The sequence below is a fragment of the Oncorhynchus clarkii genome, chromosome 10 (assembly GCF_045791955.1).
Source record: "Oncorhynchus clarkii lewisi isolate Uvic-CL-2024 chromosome 10, UVic_Ocla_1.0, whole genome shotgun sequence".
NCBI lineage: Eukaryota > Metazoa > Chordata > Actinopteri > Salmoniformes > Salmonidae > Oncorhynchus > Oncorhynchus clarkii.
In genome coordinates, this window is record NC_092156.1 from 29775355 (window position 1) to 29791768 (window position 16414).

Here is a 16414-nt window from a genome sequence, read left to right on the forward strand (position 1 = left end):
TTTTTCAACAGGACAATGACCCAACACACCTCCAAACTGTGTAAAGGCTATTTGATCAAGGAGAGTGATAGAGTTCTGCATCAGATGACCTGGCCTCCACAATCACCCAACCTTAACCCAATTGAGATGGTTTGGGATGAGTTGGACTGCAGAGTGAAGGAAAAGCAGCCAACAAGTGCTCAGCATATGTGGGAACTGCTTCAATACTGATGGAAAAACATTCCAGGTGAAGCTAGTTGAGAGGATGCCAAGAGTGTGCAAAGCTGTCATCAAGTCAAAGGGTAGCTACTTTGAAGAATCTAAAATATGTTTTGATTTGTTTAACACTTTTTTGGTTACTACATAATTCCATATGTGTTATTTCATAGTTTTAACGTCTTCACTATTGCTCCTTACAATGCAGAAAATAGTAACAATAAAGAAAAACCCTTGAAACTTTTGACCTGTACGTCACCGCACTGTGTCTGATTATTTCACACAGACAGGCGACTGAGCATATAAGAAGCCAACTACAATATTTGATAGGAAGCAGTGATATATCAGAATAATATTGATACTTGGCCATTCATTTACTCTATGTAGGAAGGACCCAGAGTTGAAATGTTATTTTCAGGTGGAAATTTGTTTTATAAGGTTAACAATAAAAGAGGAAGTAAAAGGGAACTGTGAGTGTGAGTGTGTGTGGTGCAATATCAACAATAGATGGGGTAAAGAGGTAAATCGAACTCGACCAAAACAATGGAATTGCCATGGAAACTTGTGGGGAAAAGGGCCATGGGGGAAAGATCTCAAATCTCCTCATTGCTCCCCAGCAAAAGTACCCTACATTTAGGCTATTGTTTACAGTGCATTCAGAAACTATCCAGACACCTTCCCTTTTCCCACATGTTGTTATGTTTTAGCCTTATTCTAAAATGTATTAAATACATAATATCCTGTAATGACAAAGCGAAAACAGGTTTAGAAAATGTTGCTAATTTATTACAAATAAAAAATAGAATTACCTTATTTACATAAGTATTCAGACCCTTTGCTATGAGACTCGAAACTGAGCTCAGGTGCATCCTGTTCCCATTGATCATCCTTGAGATGTTTCTACAAATAGATTGGAGTCCACCTGTGGTAAATTCAATTGATTGGACATGATTTGGAAAGGCACACACCTGTCAATATAAGGTCCCACAATTGACAGTGCATGTCAGAGCAAAAACCAAGCCATGAAGTCAAAATAATTGTCTGTAGAGCTCCGAGACATGATTGTGTCAAGGCTCAGGTCTGGGGAATGGTACCAAAAAATGTCTGCAGCATTGAAGGTCCCCAAGAACACAGTGTCTCCATCATTTTTAAATGGAAGAAGTTTGAACCACCAAAACTCTTCCTACATCTGGCCGCCCAGCCAAGCTGAGCAATCGGGGGAGAAGGGCCTTGGTCAGGGAGGTGACCAAGAACCCGATGGTCACTCTGAAAGAGCTCCAGAGTTCCTCTGTGGAGATGTGAGAAACTTCCAGAAGGACAACCATCTCTGCAGCACTCCACCAATCAGACCTTTATGGTAGCCTTGCCAGATGGAAGCAACTCTTCAGTAAAAGGCATACATTTAAATAAATTAATAAAAAATCCTACAATGTGATTTTCTGGATTTTTTTCTCCTATTTTGTCTGTCATAGTTAAAGTGCACATATGATGAAAATTACAGGCCTCTCTCATCTTTTTAAGTGGGAGAACTTGCACAATTGGTGGCTGACTAAATACTTTTTTGCCCCACTGTATATGAACAGGAGTTGGCATTTAGCATTCACTTCTTCTAATCCTGAAAACGTCAACATTTTATGCAGCGAAAACAGCCAAATATATCCAAATCAAACTTAAGTAATCACATTGTGGGTCTGTTACAACACATAAATCAAGACAGATTTGACAATTATCCACTTAGTTAGATCAGATTTGTTGAATGTGCGCTAATCTGGTCAATGGAACGGTCTGCATTCCATTGACTTTTTTACCGCATCTATCAAACCAAGCATGATAGAATGTTTGAATTTTGAATGTTTGTTGCTCAGAGTCAGTGTTGATTTAAAACCATTCTATTTCATTTCCATGGTGATTCTAAATCATACGAATACACTGATATTTGAATAAGATGATATCACAATAGAACAACTTCAATGGAATGTTTAAGTTTAGAATGTTTAGTAGTTAGCCGTAAATGTTGATTGGAACTCCGTTTTGGTGGCAACAACCCCAGGACTACAAGTCTGATTTGCTTTTGCTATGATCGATCCAGTTTCAATTATTTTATTTTTTAGCCCTTTTTCTCCCCAATTTCGTGGTATCCAATTGGTAGTTACAGTCTTGTCTCATTGCTGCAACTCCCGTACGGACTCGGGAGAGCCGAAGGTCGAGAGTCGTGCGTCCTCCGAAACACAATCCAACCAAGCCAGCTGCACCAATGTGTCAGCGGAAACACCGTACACCTGGCGACCGTGTCAGCGTGCACTGCGCCCGGCCCGCCACAGGAGTCGCTAATGCGCGATGGGACAAAGACATCCCTGCCGGTCAAACCCTCCCCTAACCCAGACGACGCTGGGCCAATTGTGTGCCACCCCATCGGTCTCCCGGTCGCGGCCGGCTGCGACAGAGCCTGGCCTCAAACCCAGAATCTCTAGTGGCAGAACTAGAACTGCGATACAGTGCCTTAGATCAATGCACCACTCGGGAGGCCACAGATCTTAATTTGAGCCAGTTTGCTATGGCAGGAATATAATCCTAAAGCAACAGAAAATGTGAACTATTATGTGGATTATAATTATTGGATTCTTTTTTGTAGGGGTTGATACATTTTCCATTAGGGCAAATCAAGGCTGACATTTAAAGTGGAAATTACAAACTTTAGAAGCCTTTTTAAACCTTGAATACACTACAAAAGTGTGATCAAATTAAGATCCTACACCTGTATATCCAGCAATATGTACAGGCTGGACCATGAATGGCATGCATAGCACAGATGGAGGCAAACGGCCCGGGTCTCTGTCAGTGCGAGCTGTACTGGACGTATCAGCTCAGACACATGGCTATGATCCTTGAGCACAGCCAGCACCTCCCTGAGCAGAAGCAGAACCGCCTGGTCGACTTGTACAAGGAGGTGAGGCACAGGTTTCTCTTTTACAGAGTGACAGTGAAAGAGACCCTAGATAGACTCATACAAGAAGAGAGGAGAAAGGCTTGGGTGTGAGTTCTAAAACCAGTGGCTCTTTTCTAATGAAGTAATGTGAATGCACTGTACCCATGTTGAATTACATTGTTGTAGTAGTAGTAGTAGTAGTAGTAGTAGTAGATAAGATTAGATAAAATGCAATAAGTTAAGTTGTTATTTTACTATGAATACATTGCATAAATAATACATTTGAATTTAACCATAAACAATTATGATGAGTCTTGTGTGTGTGGTCTGAGTGTACTGATCTATTTTTAAAATTGTACCTTTATTTAGGCAAGTCAGTTAAGAACAAATTCTTATTTACAATGACGGCCTGGGAACAGCAGGTTAACTGCCTTGTTCAGGGGCAGAACATCATTTTTTTCCTTGGCAGCTCGGGGATTTGATTCAGCAACCTTTCGGTTACTGGCCCAACACTCTAACCACTAGGCTAACTGCCAACCCTATCGTCTATGGTCCCCTACCTGAGAGGCTGCGAGGTCTCGCGTCGGCCAGGTCAGAGATGGCCCCTGTAGTGACAGTCTTCTTCATTCGGGAGCCTGTGGCTACTGCCCCCAGGGCAGGCTTGGCCAGGGTGTCATCACTACTGGCTCTCTTCAGCTATAAGACACACATACAACATACAGTCTGTGAGGACAGACACTGGGAGACGAGAAGCAAGTACAGGGAGTGAAGATTTAATGGACAAAAGGACATATAACAAAACAAGAACAGCGTCTGGACGGGGGAACAAAACGACACTAATGTAGACACGGGGAAGAAACTGAGGAAGTGACAAATATAGAGGAGGCAATCAATAAAGTAATAGACTCCAGGTGAGTCCCATGAAGCGCTGATGCGCGTAACAATTTTTTATTTCACCTTTATTTAACCAGGTAAGCTAGTTGAGAACAAGTTCTCATTTGCAACTGCGACCTGGCCAAGATAAAGCATAGCAGTTCGACACATACAAAAACACAGAGTTACACATGGAATGAACAAAACATACAGTCAATAATACAGTAGAAAAAAAATTAAACAAAGTCTATATACAGTGAGTGCAAATAAGGTCAAATAAGGGAGTTAAGGCAATAAATAGGCCATGGTGGCGAAGTAATTACAATACGGCAATTAAACACTGGAATGGTAGATGTGCAAAAGATGGATGTGCAAGTAGAGATACTGTGGTGCAAAAGGAGCTAAATAAATAAATACAGTATGGGAATGAGGTAGATAGATGGGCTGTATACAGATGGACTATGAACAGGTGCAGTGATCTGTGAGCTGCTCTGACAGCTGGTTCTTAAAGCTAGTGAGGGAGATGGGAATCTCCAGCTTCAGTGATTTTTGCAGTTCGTTCCAGTCAGTGGCAGCAGAGAACTGGAAGGAAAGGCGACCAAAGGAGGAATTGGCTTTGGGGGTGACCAGTGAGATATATATACCTGCTGTAGCGTGTGCTACGAGTGGGTGCTGCTATGGTGACCAGCGAGCTGAGATAAGGCGGGGCTTTACCTAGCAGAGACTTGTAGACAACCTGTAGCCAGTGGGTTTGGCGACGAGTATGAAGCGAGGGCCAGCCAACGAGAGCGTACAAGTCGCAGTGGTGGGTAGTATATGGGGCTTTGGTGACAAAACGGATGGCACTGTGATAGACTACATCCAGTTTGCTGAGTAGAGTGTTGGAGGCTATTTTATAGATGACATCGCCAAAGTCTTGGATCGGTAGGATGGTCAGTTTTACGAGGGTATGTTTGCCAGCATGAGTGAAGATGACAGGTGTGCGTAAGGATGGGCTGCCTGGTGCCCTCGAGCGCCATAGAGGAGGAGCGGGAGCAGGCTTGACACAGTCAGGGATTAGGAAACCACAGATTACCTTACCAATTAGAAAACGACTAGTAAACTACTCAATCTACTAGTATGAAATTGTAATAGCACTCATACTGTACTATAGTGAGATATGTTGTCAGTCTATGCTTTGTGACACCCAACCGAGGTCAGAGTGTCTGCAGGAGATGCAGAGGTAGATTAATGCAATTTGAACATGATCAATTATCCAAATGAACAGAGTGGCTCTTAGACAAAGTAAAGGGGTGGTAACTTCCCCCATCTCCCTCCCACCTGTCCCACTTCCAACCTCCCACCATTCATTAAGGAGATGTTGGGTGTGTTCAGTGGTGTGAAGTTACTCTCCTGTCTGGTATAACTCACCCTGCTGAGGCGCAGGTCTGTGGCCAGGGTGTTGGAGGACCTGGATGTCTTGATGCCTGTAGCTATGGTGGAAGTGGTGGTAGAGAGGGCGAGGGAGACTTGCTTGGCCCTCTCTTGAAGCCCTGGCTTGGGTAGCCCCACCTTGGCGGAACCCCCTTTCAGCATGGCTCTGTCTGCTATACCTGCAGCCTACGAGAGAGAGAGCGAACAGGGTATACATATTATTATGGATACATGGGTATGACAAAAATGCTTCAGTCATTATGACCTCTGCTGTTTTAAATTAAATCATTTCAGTAGGGGTTTACTCTATTTAGCCTATTTCAATAAAAACTATTAAACATGGCCCTCAGTAGTAGACATAGTATTCCAGATCCACATCAAAATAATGAGCAGGAAAATATGTACAGGAAAAGAGTCCTACATCTAATCAAGTAGACCTTGGGTACATTTGGTACAGTTGTAAAGAGAAAGGGCCTATATATCTGAGAGAAGAGAGAGTCCAGAGTGAAGGGGTGGTTAGAGGATATGGTGCTGCCACTGATGGCATATCAGCCTGTGCTATGACATACAAGACACAAGTCAACAGTAGATAGTCTGAGCAGAGTGAGAGGGCAGCCGAGGAAGTGAGACTATCACAGCTGGTCAGGACACTTCCTGTTACAGAACTGAGAAAACACAGCCTCCTGTCAGATATCCTCCAATCAGATATCCTTCGACACCACTGGGACTGGGAAATCAAATGTAACACAACACACCCAGATCACAGCACACTAGTTGGTGGTAGGTGGTTTGGATTCACTTAACTAGGGTAATACGCAAATTGGAATTCAATCATATAACATCTCATTTTGAAGCACAAAAAAAGTAAATAATACAATACCATCCCTGACATACCTTAAGAGAACATTTTGACATTCGCCATATGGTTAGTGAGGAAGTCCACATTGCAAATGTATGGTCCCTTACTAGACGTCCGACCAAAGTTTCTAAAATTCGCAGACGGCGTCGGGCCGTGCAGCAGGGCCAGATCTTCCAGGAAGTCATCAAACGAACTCCCTCGGACATTCGGATTCCGTTTTATAACATTTTCAATTTATTTAAATTTTTCCGCTCTCCCGGTAAATCCCACAAGAGGGCGAATGGAATCCTATTGCAAATGCACAAAACATCACCAATCACAACGTGGCCTTATCTCCTAAACGGAAAAGATTTCGAAGACGAAACTTGGTGAGCATAGGTTTGGCATAATGGGCAGTTGGCCCCGAACAAGATGGCGTCTAGGCCTCAACGGTTTTTGAGTTATGGCCATTTTTCTGGGATTAAAGGTCAAAAAATGAAAATAGAGCAATAATTTTTCCGCTTCACGTCAAAGTAAATGAAACTATGGTGTCAATAAAAAAAGAACCAGCCATTTATCTATCGTAATTTAAGAGAAATCGTACAATGTAAAAAGTTACAAATCCAGTTGCAGCGTGTTCAGACTCATCTTTTTGAATTGTGTTTCCAAGCTATGCGAGATTTCTGTGATTTTCTGAAATAACACACACTCATTCAACCCTCTGCAAATAAGTCAGTTCTTAACATAAAGACTTAAAACTCCATATTCTATAAGTGCCTACCCCAAGGAGGATATGTGTTCACTTTCACCTTCCTGTGTAAACTGGAAGTGCCTTAAAACGGTGTCATAGGTGCTGTTTCGAAGGGTTAAAAAGGTCTGATCTTTTCAAAACTTCACATGTGTTATCAGGCAACCCTCATGAACTGTAAATCAGTCATTTCTCCCAACAGATGTCAAAGAAAAGCTCTCTCTCTCACACACACACACACACACACACACACACACACACACACACACACACACACACACACACACACACACACACACACACACACACACACACACACACACACACACACACACACACACACACAGCAAGGATGGAGTGACAAAGTGCGATGCTTAAAGACACTCAGAGCCTGCAAAGGCATTACCATAATCTCTAGGCTGTGTCGATGTAGCAGATGTGAAATTGCTAGCTAGTTAGCAGTGGTGCGCGCTAGTGGCGTTTCAATCGGTGACGTCACTTGCTCTGAGACCTTGAATTAGTGGTTCCCCTTGCTCTGCAAGGGTCGCGGCTTTTGTGGAGCGATGGGTAACGATGCTTTGAGGGTGACTGTTGATGTGTGCAGAGTGTCCCTGGTTTGCGCCCAGGTCGGGGTGAGGGGACGGACGTAAAGTCTATACTGTTACATTGATGCTGTTGACCCGGATCACTGGTTGCTGCGGAAAGAGGAGGAGGTAAAAAGGGGGGTGAGTGTAGCCGATGTGAAATTGCTAGCTAGTTAGCGGTGGTGCGCGCTAGTGGCGTTTCAATCGGTGACGTCACTTGCTCTGAGACCTTGAAGTAGTGGTTCCCCTTGCTTTTGTGGAGCGATGGGTAACGATGCTTCGAGGGTGACTGTGTGCAGAGCGTCCCTGGTTGGACGCGAACCTATACTGTTACACCAAGTTCAACGAGATGCCCCGCTAGACCGTAGCTTGCTCGGTCTGAGCTCATAATGAAGCCTGGCCCTAAATTGCAGGTGCTTTTGGGTGACAGTGAGAGAACCGTTAGGGTGAGAAGCACAATTCGACCTCAGGTAAGTTCCTGAGGTCCTCCCGATCTGTGCAAGCCTAACCTTGACCATGTGGCATTAACCCTTAACAGTAAATCAGGGTTTTTTGATCTCACAGATTACAATGACATCTCTCCTTATAGGAATACATTGCCTGCTCCCCTATATTCAACCTAGAGCCTATGTGGGTTAATAATGCCTTATGAACCTGTGTTCGATGACAATCCATCAGGCCAATATGAGGTCTTCCTGTGTCGATTCTAAGCTTCTTGAAGCAACTGGAAGTGGTTAAAATCACACTAAAAGTGTTTTTCCATACCCAACCTGATGTTTGATAGAAATAGTGCATTCAACCCTGTGTAAATCAGACAGTCTTTCCAAAACTTCATATGTGCGATCAGGCAACCCTCATGAACTGTAAATCAGTCATGTCTCCCATAAAATTTCCAAGGAAAACTCACACACACACACAGCTTGGACGGAGGGACAGAGTGTGGTGCGTAGAGACGGACAGAGCCTGCAATAGTTACCTTTGTTCGAACTATTTAAGAACCGTCAGACCTAGAGGTCTGAAACTTTAGAAACATGTTCTACAGCTCAGGTCGATAGTGCGTGGTGAGTTATGTGGCTCTAAAAGGTTCCTTGACGGAGAAACAGCCTCGTACATTTGCAATGACTTCAATTCATTTTGACCATTACGAAAATGACGACATTTAGCAAAGTCCCAGAGTCGCAAGACTAGGTCCATTGAAACCGGCTCGGCCCATAGAGACAGACCCCAACGTTTCTGTCCGATAGTTCATTCAAGGACCCCATAGCAAGGCATGGAAAAAAGTGGATTTTCAGCACCAATTAAGCTCGGGCACCGAATGACCTATTGAGCCGAAACTTGGGATTCGGGGTCGCCTCAGCTAGGCCTACATATAATGTCAGAACTGGACCTGCAGCTAGAACGTAACTATGTGTTTTATGGTTTTATTATGGTTTGAACAGAAGGCACTGTGGATTTTGGGCCTGCTCTGAAATATGCGATAGTTTGCTTCTAAACGAGTTCGAAAAAGTGGGTGTGGTGTTAGTTTGCATCAGTTTGGTGTCAGAATGACAATATGTTTAAACAGTGAGGTACCATCACCAAAATGACATTCTGAACAAGCGATGAAGAGGAACCAGAAACACTGCCCGGCCATCCCGAGTTCATCGGGCCAGTCAATTTCGCATTTCTGCAGTATTTTTGAGCATGATAAATTTGTGATGGTAAATGCACATTGAAACATACTGCAAATGCACAGCCGTGCACATGGTGATTGGAACGGGTTACCAGGAGCACATTTTTAAAATGGTTTGTAATGCCATTAAGGGGTAGCAAGGGGTTCACGGCTGGGTAGGGAGCACCCCCCACCCGTGCCCTTCCAATAGGGGGCGCCCCACTCTTTACTGTAATGACCTGTACCCCTGTTCGCTGTGGAACTGACTCATTGATTTGAACCAAGGTGGGGAGGTGAGGTCTCAGGGAAGGGTATCCCAATCATTACTGACTAACACGCACGCATAACACACTCACACAATGTTAGAGTGAGAGTGCCTGTGAACGGAAATACCCGACACTTTGGTGTCCTCCATCAATAAAAGGGGTCGGCTGAGTGCAGACATCCCCCTCCCCCACTCTCTGATCTAAATTATTATAATTCTTGCAGCATTTTCCTCAGCGTTTACCCTACTTACTGCAGCACACAGTATAGACCTCAAGTTAACATTTACATTGCAAGAAGTCCCATTTAGAATCAAATCGAGTGGTTCTCCGAGGTACTTAAACCCTACAATGAACTAAATAGCTGGATAATATAAATAAATTGCTGGATGGATGTGTTCTTCAAACATTAACAATTAGTCTACCTCTAACGCTGCAAGGCATTTAGCACATTTAACGTGACATTGTACAAGCAGCCCACATCCTATTTTAGCCCAGTCTTTCTCACAACCTCCAGGGGTGTATAATGACAGGCAGCCTGAGCAAGAATTAAACAAGCTGGCTTCACAGCAAAACCATCTACCCAGATCTGAGTTCAAATGGTATTTTAAATATTTCAAATAGTTTGAGCTGGTCTAGAGGTCCAGGTGGGCGGGGGTTTGCACTTTTGGGACTTTTCCCTTAGTTCCATTACGCAGGGAAAGTTAAATCATGTGCACCTAAAGTTTTTCATAGACCTCAAATACTATTTGACTCCTTTGAACCCAGGTCTGCTGATTGATAGAAGGTGGTTGTCTCCTTAGAAAAGTTCCCACTGCTACCTTTTTATAACATCGAACTGTAATTAGAGAAGGCCTGCAGGTCCTTACAGCCTTATCTGATTATCTGTGCACTGTGCGTGCGTGCGTGTGTGTGTGTGTGTGGCCCGTCATATGATGTTGCTGTAGGGCCCAATATCATCCATCCTCACTGGCAGACAAGTCTGGTAATGTACCTCAGCTAGATAGGCCTAACCATTGTCACATGTATAAATCATATCCAGGTTAGTAAAACATGTTCAATGTTTCTAGGACATGTTCGGAACTCCAAGATGAGGAAGTGAGACCAAATTGAGGAAAAGCTAAGAGCTGCTTTTAAATGTGAAAAGGTGAAATTGAGAATTGGCAGAAATTGAGGAAGCAAACACTGAGGTAATGTCTATTGAATAGTCACAACGAGTTAGCCTATCTTCACAGATAAAGACTTATCAGCTAAGATGTTTTAAAAGTACTTCACTATGTGTAAAACTCCCTATGAAAACACTGACCTTGTCTCTGTAGTACCCTGACAGACACATGGGCCTAATTTGTTTTCACCTTCATAGTAGCGCATGACTCAAGGTTTAGTTTTCCTACTGCCGGGACACAGTTATGTAAAGACAACCTTTATTGTTCCTCAGCAGAGACAGAAGGACAATTAGGCCTACTACACTGGGAGTGTGTCCGACATCAAAATGACCTAATTACAACAAACCCAATGTTATAGAAAGAGATCGAGAGGGAGAGATAAAGAGCGATAGCGAGAGAGAGCAAGAGGCATTTTACAAAATGTAATGGTCTTCCTGATGACAGTGGTTTTCCCTCATTTTGCTTCAAACATTTTCAAAAAACATACAATATTTCTCAGGAAATATGAGTAATGTAGCTAAATGGGTTTATGGGAAAGCTAGGCTAAATATGGCATTTGGTCAGCAGCATACCCACAAATTAAAAAGTACAATATGATTTATAGTTACCAAAGCCACTGCCCTAACTATTGGGTTGTTCTTCCCTAATTACATTGGCTATGACAGCTAGGCGATGTAAAGACATTACAAATACAGAGATCTTATGGGGTTTTCTGTTACAATACTTAGACATACGTAGGATCATAATTTGAGCCAGTTTGATATAGCATGAAAATAATCCTGTAGCAACAGGAAATGTGAAGTATTATGTGGATTATAATTAACAGACATTTTTTGTAGGAGTTGATCAATTTTTTGTTTGGGAAAATCAAGTCTGACATTTTAAAGTGGAAATTACAAACTTTAGAAGGCTTTTTAACCTTGAATACACTACACGTTCGTGTGTGATCAAATTAAGATCCTACATCTGTTGGGCTAACAAAACTCCAGATAGATAGATAAGGAATGCTTGTGCCAACGAACATTTCTTATCAGTTTGGGATTAAGATGTGAGGGAAACACTTCTGAGACATCCTTTAATTCAGGGATGAGCAACAGGCAAGTAAACCGTATCAGTTCTCTATATCTGACAAGTAGTATGGAACTGCGGTTCGGAGTATTGTTTCTTCATCATAATGTAAGCTAATGTATTCTCAGTGAATTTGGTGATGTTTTTTTCCCCTGTTCATAAAAAAATATTAATTGAAGTTGTTAGGTTTATCTCCTATCCTACATCCTGATATTACCAGGTTCTGACCACTAACTGGTTCTGTTCCTGCTATTCTGTGATACATTTTTTTATGATAAAAGGATAGTCCACCCAATAGCTGGAACAGCACCATCTAGTGGTCAGCATTTAGTAATATCAGGATGTAGGACGGGACATACTAATTACTAATTTCACTGAACAGGGGAAAAACATCACCAAATTCACTGGGAATACATTACATAGAATAAAGAAACAATACTCCAATCCGCAGCTCCATACTACTTGTCAAACATAGACGACTGATACTATATACTCTATATACTTGTTGTTGGGGTGGGATTGGTGTGGTGTGTGGGGGGAGGTCCGTGGGTGGCTTTTGACAATTTATTTGGATTCCTCATGTCTAAGTCATTGTTCGAAAAAAGTTTGGTCCAATTTAGATCTTAGGTTCTATATTTATTGAATATTATATGAATCACATTAAAATGACCAATTTGGGTGCAATACATTTGATTAATTTCTCAGAGATCAAATTGTACTTAAACAAAACAATATGCAGGAATGCTAATCTTATCTGTTTCTAACAACATAAACGATTTCAGAACAATCTGAGATGGTGGGTGTCGAAATCCCCTTTCTTGTGCTTTTGGGGTGGAACAACCCACCAGGAATTCAACAGAAAATGTGTTTAATTTAGGAAATCTGTTCACCAAAGAGACATGCGATCATGTCTCTATGTAATCAAGGTATGGAATTATCGTTATTTTAGAATTACAATCTATTTTTGGGCTTAGTTGTGCTCAAATTGCAGTGTCCAAGTTATTATCCCCCCAACCAACAGCTCTGCCAAAAATTGTCCCACGGCTGAACCTAGTTGCCTTCTCCTGAAGGGGAGACAACAAACTGTATGGATAACATAGCTAGGCTATCCTTTTAACAACACACATTCAGTGAGTTACAACGATCAAACCAACACTTCTGATCTCACATTCAAAAGCAAGTTACCCTATGAAATACGTCTACAAAAAGCTTAACTTCAAACGTTTTAGAGTCTATAATGTCAAACAGTGGGAGACCTCCCTCCATAAACTGTGTGCTGATCTCAAAGGGAAGGTACAGTAAAACAGGTTATGTGGGCGGGCTTCCAGTACTGTCTCTCTACCCAGTCCAGGCTCAGTGTCTCTGTCTTTTTCTGAGGGAGCAGATGTGCACAATTAGCCTAACACTAGCTGAACATACTGTAGCTAACATTGGTGTGAAGGAACCTGATTCATTCCCTTAGCATCATCCACCACCACAGTAGTAAGAACATGAGCAGGAGGCTCCTGAGTCCTTGCTGGTCTCAATTTGGCAGTTGGTTGGAGAAAGGATGTTGGGTTGAATATTGCACTGCTTCATCACATCCTCTGATATGTGCTCCGCTATGCGGCACTCAACATGCTCAGCACTGACACAAAGAGCCTTCATTTCTCAGAACAAGAATAGACTGATGAGTTTCAGGAGAAAGTGCTTTGTTTCTGGCCATTTTGAGTCTGTAATCGAACCCACAAATGCTGATGCTCCAGATACTCAACTAGTCTAAAGAAGGCCAGTTTTATTGCTTCTTTAATCAGAGCAACCGTTTTCACCTGTGCTAACATAATTGCAAAAGGGTTTTCTAATGATAAATTAGCCTTTTAAAATGATCAACTTGGATTAGCTAACACAACGTGCCATTGGAACACAGGAGTGATGGTTGCTGAAAATGGGCCTCTGTACGCCTATGTAGATGTTCCATTTAAAAAATCAGCTGTTTCCAGCTACAATAGTCATTTACATGAACAATGTCTACACTGTATTTCTGATCAATTTGATGTTATTTTAATGGACAAAAAAAATTGTTTTTCTTTCAACAACAAGGACATTTCTAAGTGACCCCAAACTTTTGAGCGGTAGTGTAGATGTACACGGAGGGCGAATGTTAGTGGTATGCATGTCAATCTCTCCTGGCTCAGTTGAGTTGAGGAGAGACAGATCGCATCACTATTGGTCTTTGTGCGAAGTGTTGATATGTTAAAGGTACTGAACTGTCTGTTCAAACAGTTGGCACACAGTGCAGACACTCATCCGTACAACACAAGACATGCAACCAGAGGTCTCTTCACAGTCCCCAGGTCCAACAGGGGCTGGGAAACACACAGTATTAAATAGATCCATGACTACATGGAACTCGCTGCTACCCCAGGTAGCTCAAGCTAGCAATAAAACCAGATAAAATAACACCTTAGAGCATCACAAGGACTGTGAAGAGACATTTTTATATATTTTGTATTATGCATTTGAATTGTATTATGTAGTGGTATGTATATTATTTGTTGTGTTCTGTTTTCTCTTTGGACCCCAGGAAGAGTAGCCGCTGCCTTAGTCTTTAAATAATGTAGTATTTTAAATAACCTAGGGTCCAAAGGAGAGGTACTGCTGGAGAACTATGACAAACAACATTAGTATTATGGCAGTGACTTCAGATACATTTTTTTACTGTTGGAATGTTAAAAGATCTGTGGATATTTGTTCTATAACAGATTTACGGATATGGTCATAAAAAACATATATTTTCAAGTTCAACGGTTTCCTACAACGTTTCTCAAGCCTCAAAAGACTTCAAAGTTTCCTGTTCAAAGCCTCCAATGCTCTGAGTTTCCCATGCCCCTGTAAGATCTCTAAAACATTACTCAAAACAGTAACACTTAGGCTAGGGCTAGGCAGAGGGAGAGAAGAAGTGTACTCACAGAAACAAAACGCACTGGTCTTGAGCAGCCTCACGCACAAAGTGTTTTGATGACTCCTTCCCAGAAGCTGACCCTGCCCTGTAAACAGTACCTCCCACTATAGAGGCACTGACTACAGACAGAGTTGAGTTGGACAGACTACACACAAAGCACTGCGACTAGAGGGCAATGTGACAGCCAGACCTCTGGTTCAGAGAGGCACTGAGAAAGAGCAGCAGGGCCAAGAGCAGTTCAGCTGCCTTCACATACACAGATCAAGACACGGAAGCAGCCTGCCCCTGTGCTGGCTATGTGTGGCTCCCTCCCTCCCTCCCTCCCTCCCTCCCTCCCACACACACACACACACACACACACACACACACACACACAGAGCGAGAGAGATGGTCTAGCCACGAGGAAGTCTCCCTCCCTACTGTGACTATTTTTCCAGGCTGAGGTACAGACGGTGGGAGAGGAGAGGAGACAGGAGACAGATATTATTTTATTTCACATGATCATGTAAGAAATGTTGCTAACTTTAATATTCAGCATTTTGTCACAAATTATTTTTGAAATTGATTACGGCATGTCTCATTGCTTTCTTTGTATCCTGTGCTTTGGTTCCCTCCCCTCAGGACACTGTAGCTTGTCATTTAATTCCAGCTACCTTAGGCTTAGATCATGTGTAGGAGAGATTGTAGAGGACACAACCACCCCATTGTATGGTTATATCACTTTAGAGAACTGAGTCTGTGTTGAGTCACTTCAGTAAGATGTGTTCTTCTTTTATTCATGTCCTTGACTATACCACTATTTTTTAAATCAAAAGCGGCAGATGCCTTTTGGTGGACAACATTTCTCACTTCCAAATGTCCTGGCTGTGTTGAAGTGAAGTCCAAACACTAGGATAACACTGACAAAGCTCATCTTTGTCTCATAGGAAAATAGCTTTAGCTTCAGTAGAGAAGAGGGAGGGCCGAGGGTTGAACATTTGTGGTGGGGCCCACATTTTACACATTTTCCAAATGTTCAAATTTGAAACGGTCAACATATGACATGCCAAGGCCATAGAAAATGTGGGTAATAATAAGCTGGAGAATATTGCTGCACTGGGTTGTGATGCGAAAAGCTCAAGTTTTTTGTGAGTGGTAAAATAGGAAACCCTGACCACACCCCTGTACTGCACTGTACAATACCACACAAAAGGTTGTTTTAAAGGCTGGCTAATGACTAAGAATTTTTTGAGAGAGCAGAGCAGGTTAGAGGCCCCACATCCTGTTTGACACCACACACAGAAACACACATTCAGATTTAGAGCCGGATTAAGCCGGTAGTAGGAAGCTCTCTCATCCATTTATATGCAGCTGATACAGTCTTATACTCAGCCCCTCCCCAGATTTTATTTTAAAAGCTAAAACATACAACACCCGTTTGCCAGTCACATTCTGTAAAAGGTCTCCACTTTTCAGTTTACTGCAGCTAGCGACTGGAATGAGCTGCAACAAACACTCAAACTGTACAGTTTTGTCTCCATCTCTACATTGAAAGGCTCAATAATGGACAGTCATACTGACACTTGTGTCTGCTTCGTATGATGTAATGTTGTCTTGTACCTTTTTCCCTTCGTGCTGTTGTCTGTCCCTAACAATGTTTGTACCGTGTTTGTGCTGCTACCATGTTGTGCTGCTGCCTGTTGTGTTGTGAAGCACACCTGATTCAACTTGGCAACTAATCATCAGGCCCTCAATAAGTAGAATAAGGT

The 16414-nt window shown here is 42.5% G+C and overlaps 1 protein-coding gene across 1 annotated transcript in view; it reads right to left on the minus strand.

Annotated features, from left to right (window-relative positions):
• LOC139418249 (cytospin-B-like) overlaps positions 1 to 14755 on the minus strand; it is a 126842-nt gene extending 112087 nt beyond the window's left edge. The window contains exons 1-3 of the mRNA XM_071167559.1: positions 14674 to 14755; positions 5405 to 5593; positions 3682 to 3817 (exon numbers count right to left, since the gene is read on the minus strand). Coding sequence (XP_071023660.1) covers positions 3682 to 3817; positions 5405 to 5569 — 301 coding nt within the window. The 5' untranslated portion in view covers positions 5570 to 5593; positions 14674 to 14755. The remainder of the gene's footprint in view (positions 1 to 3681; positions 3818 to 5404; positions 5594 to 14673) is intronic.
• Positions 14756 to 16414: the final 1659 nt, after the last annotated feature.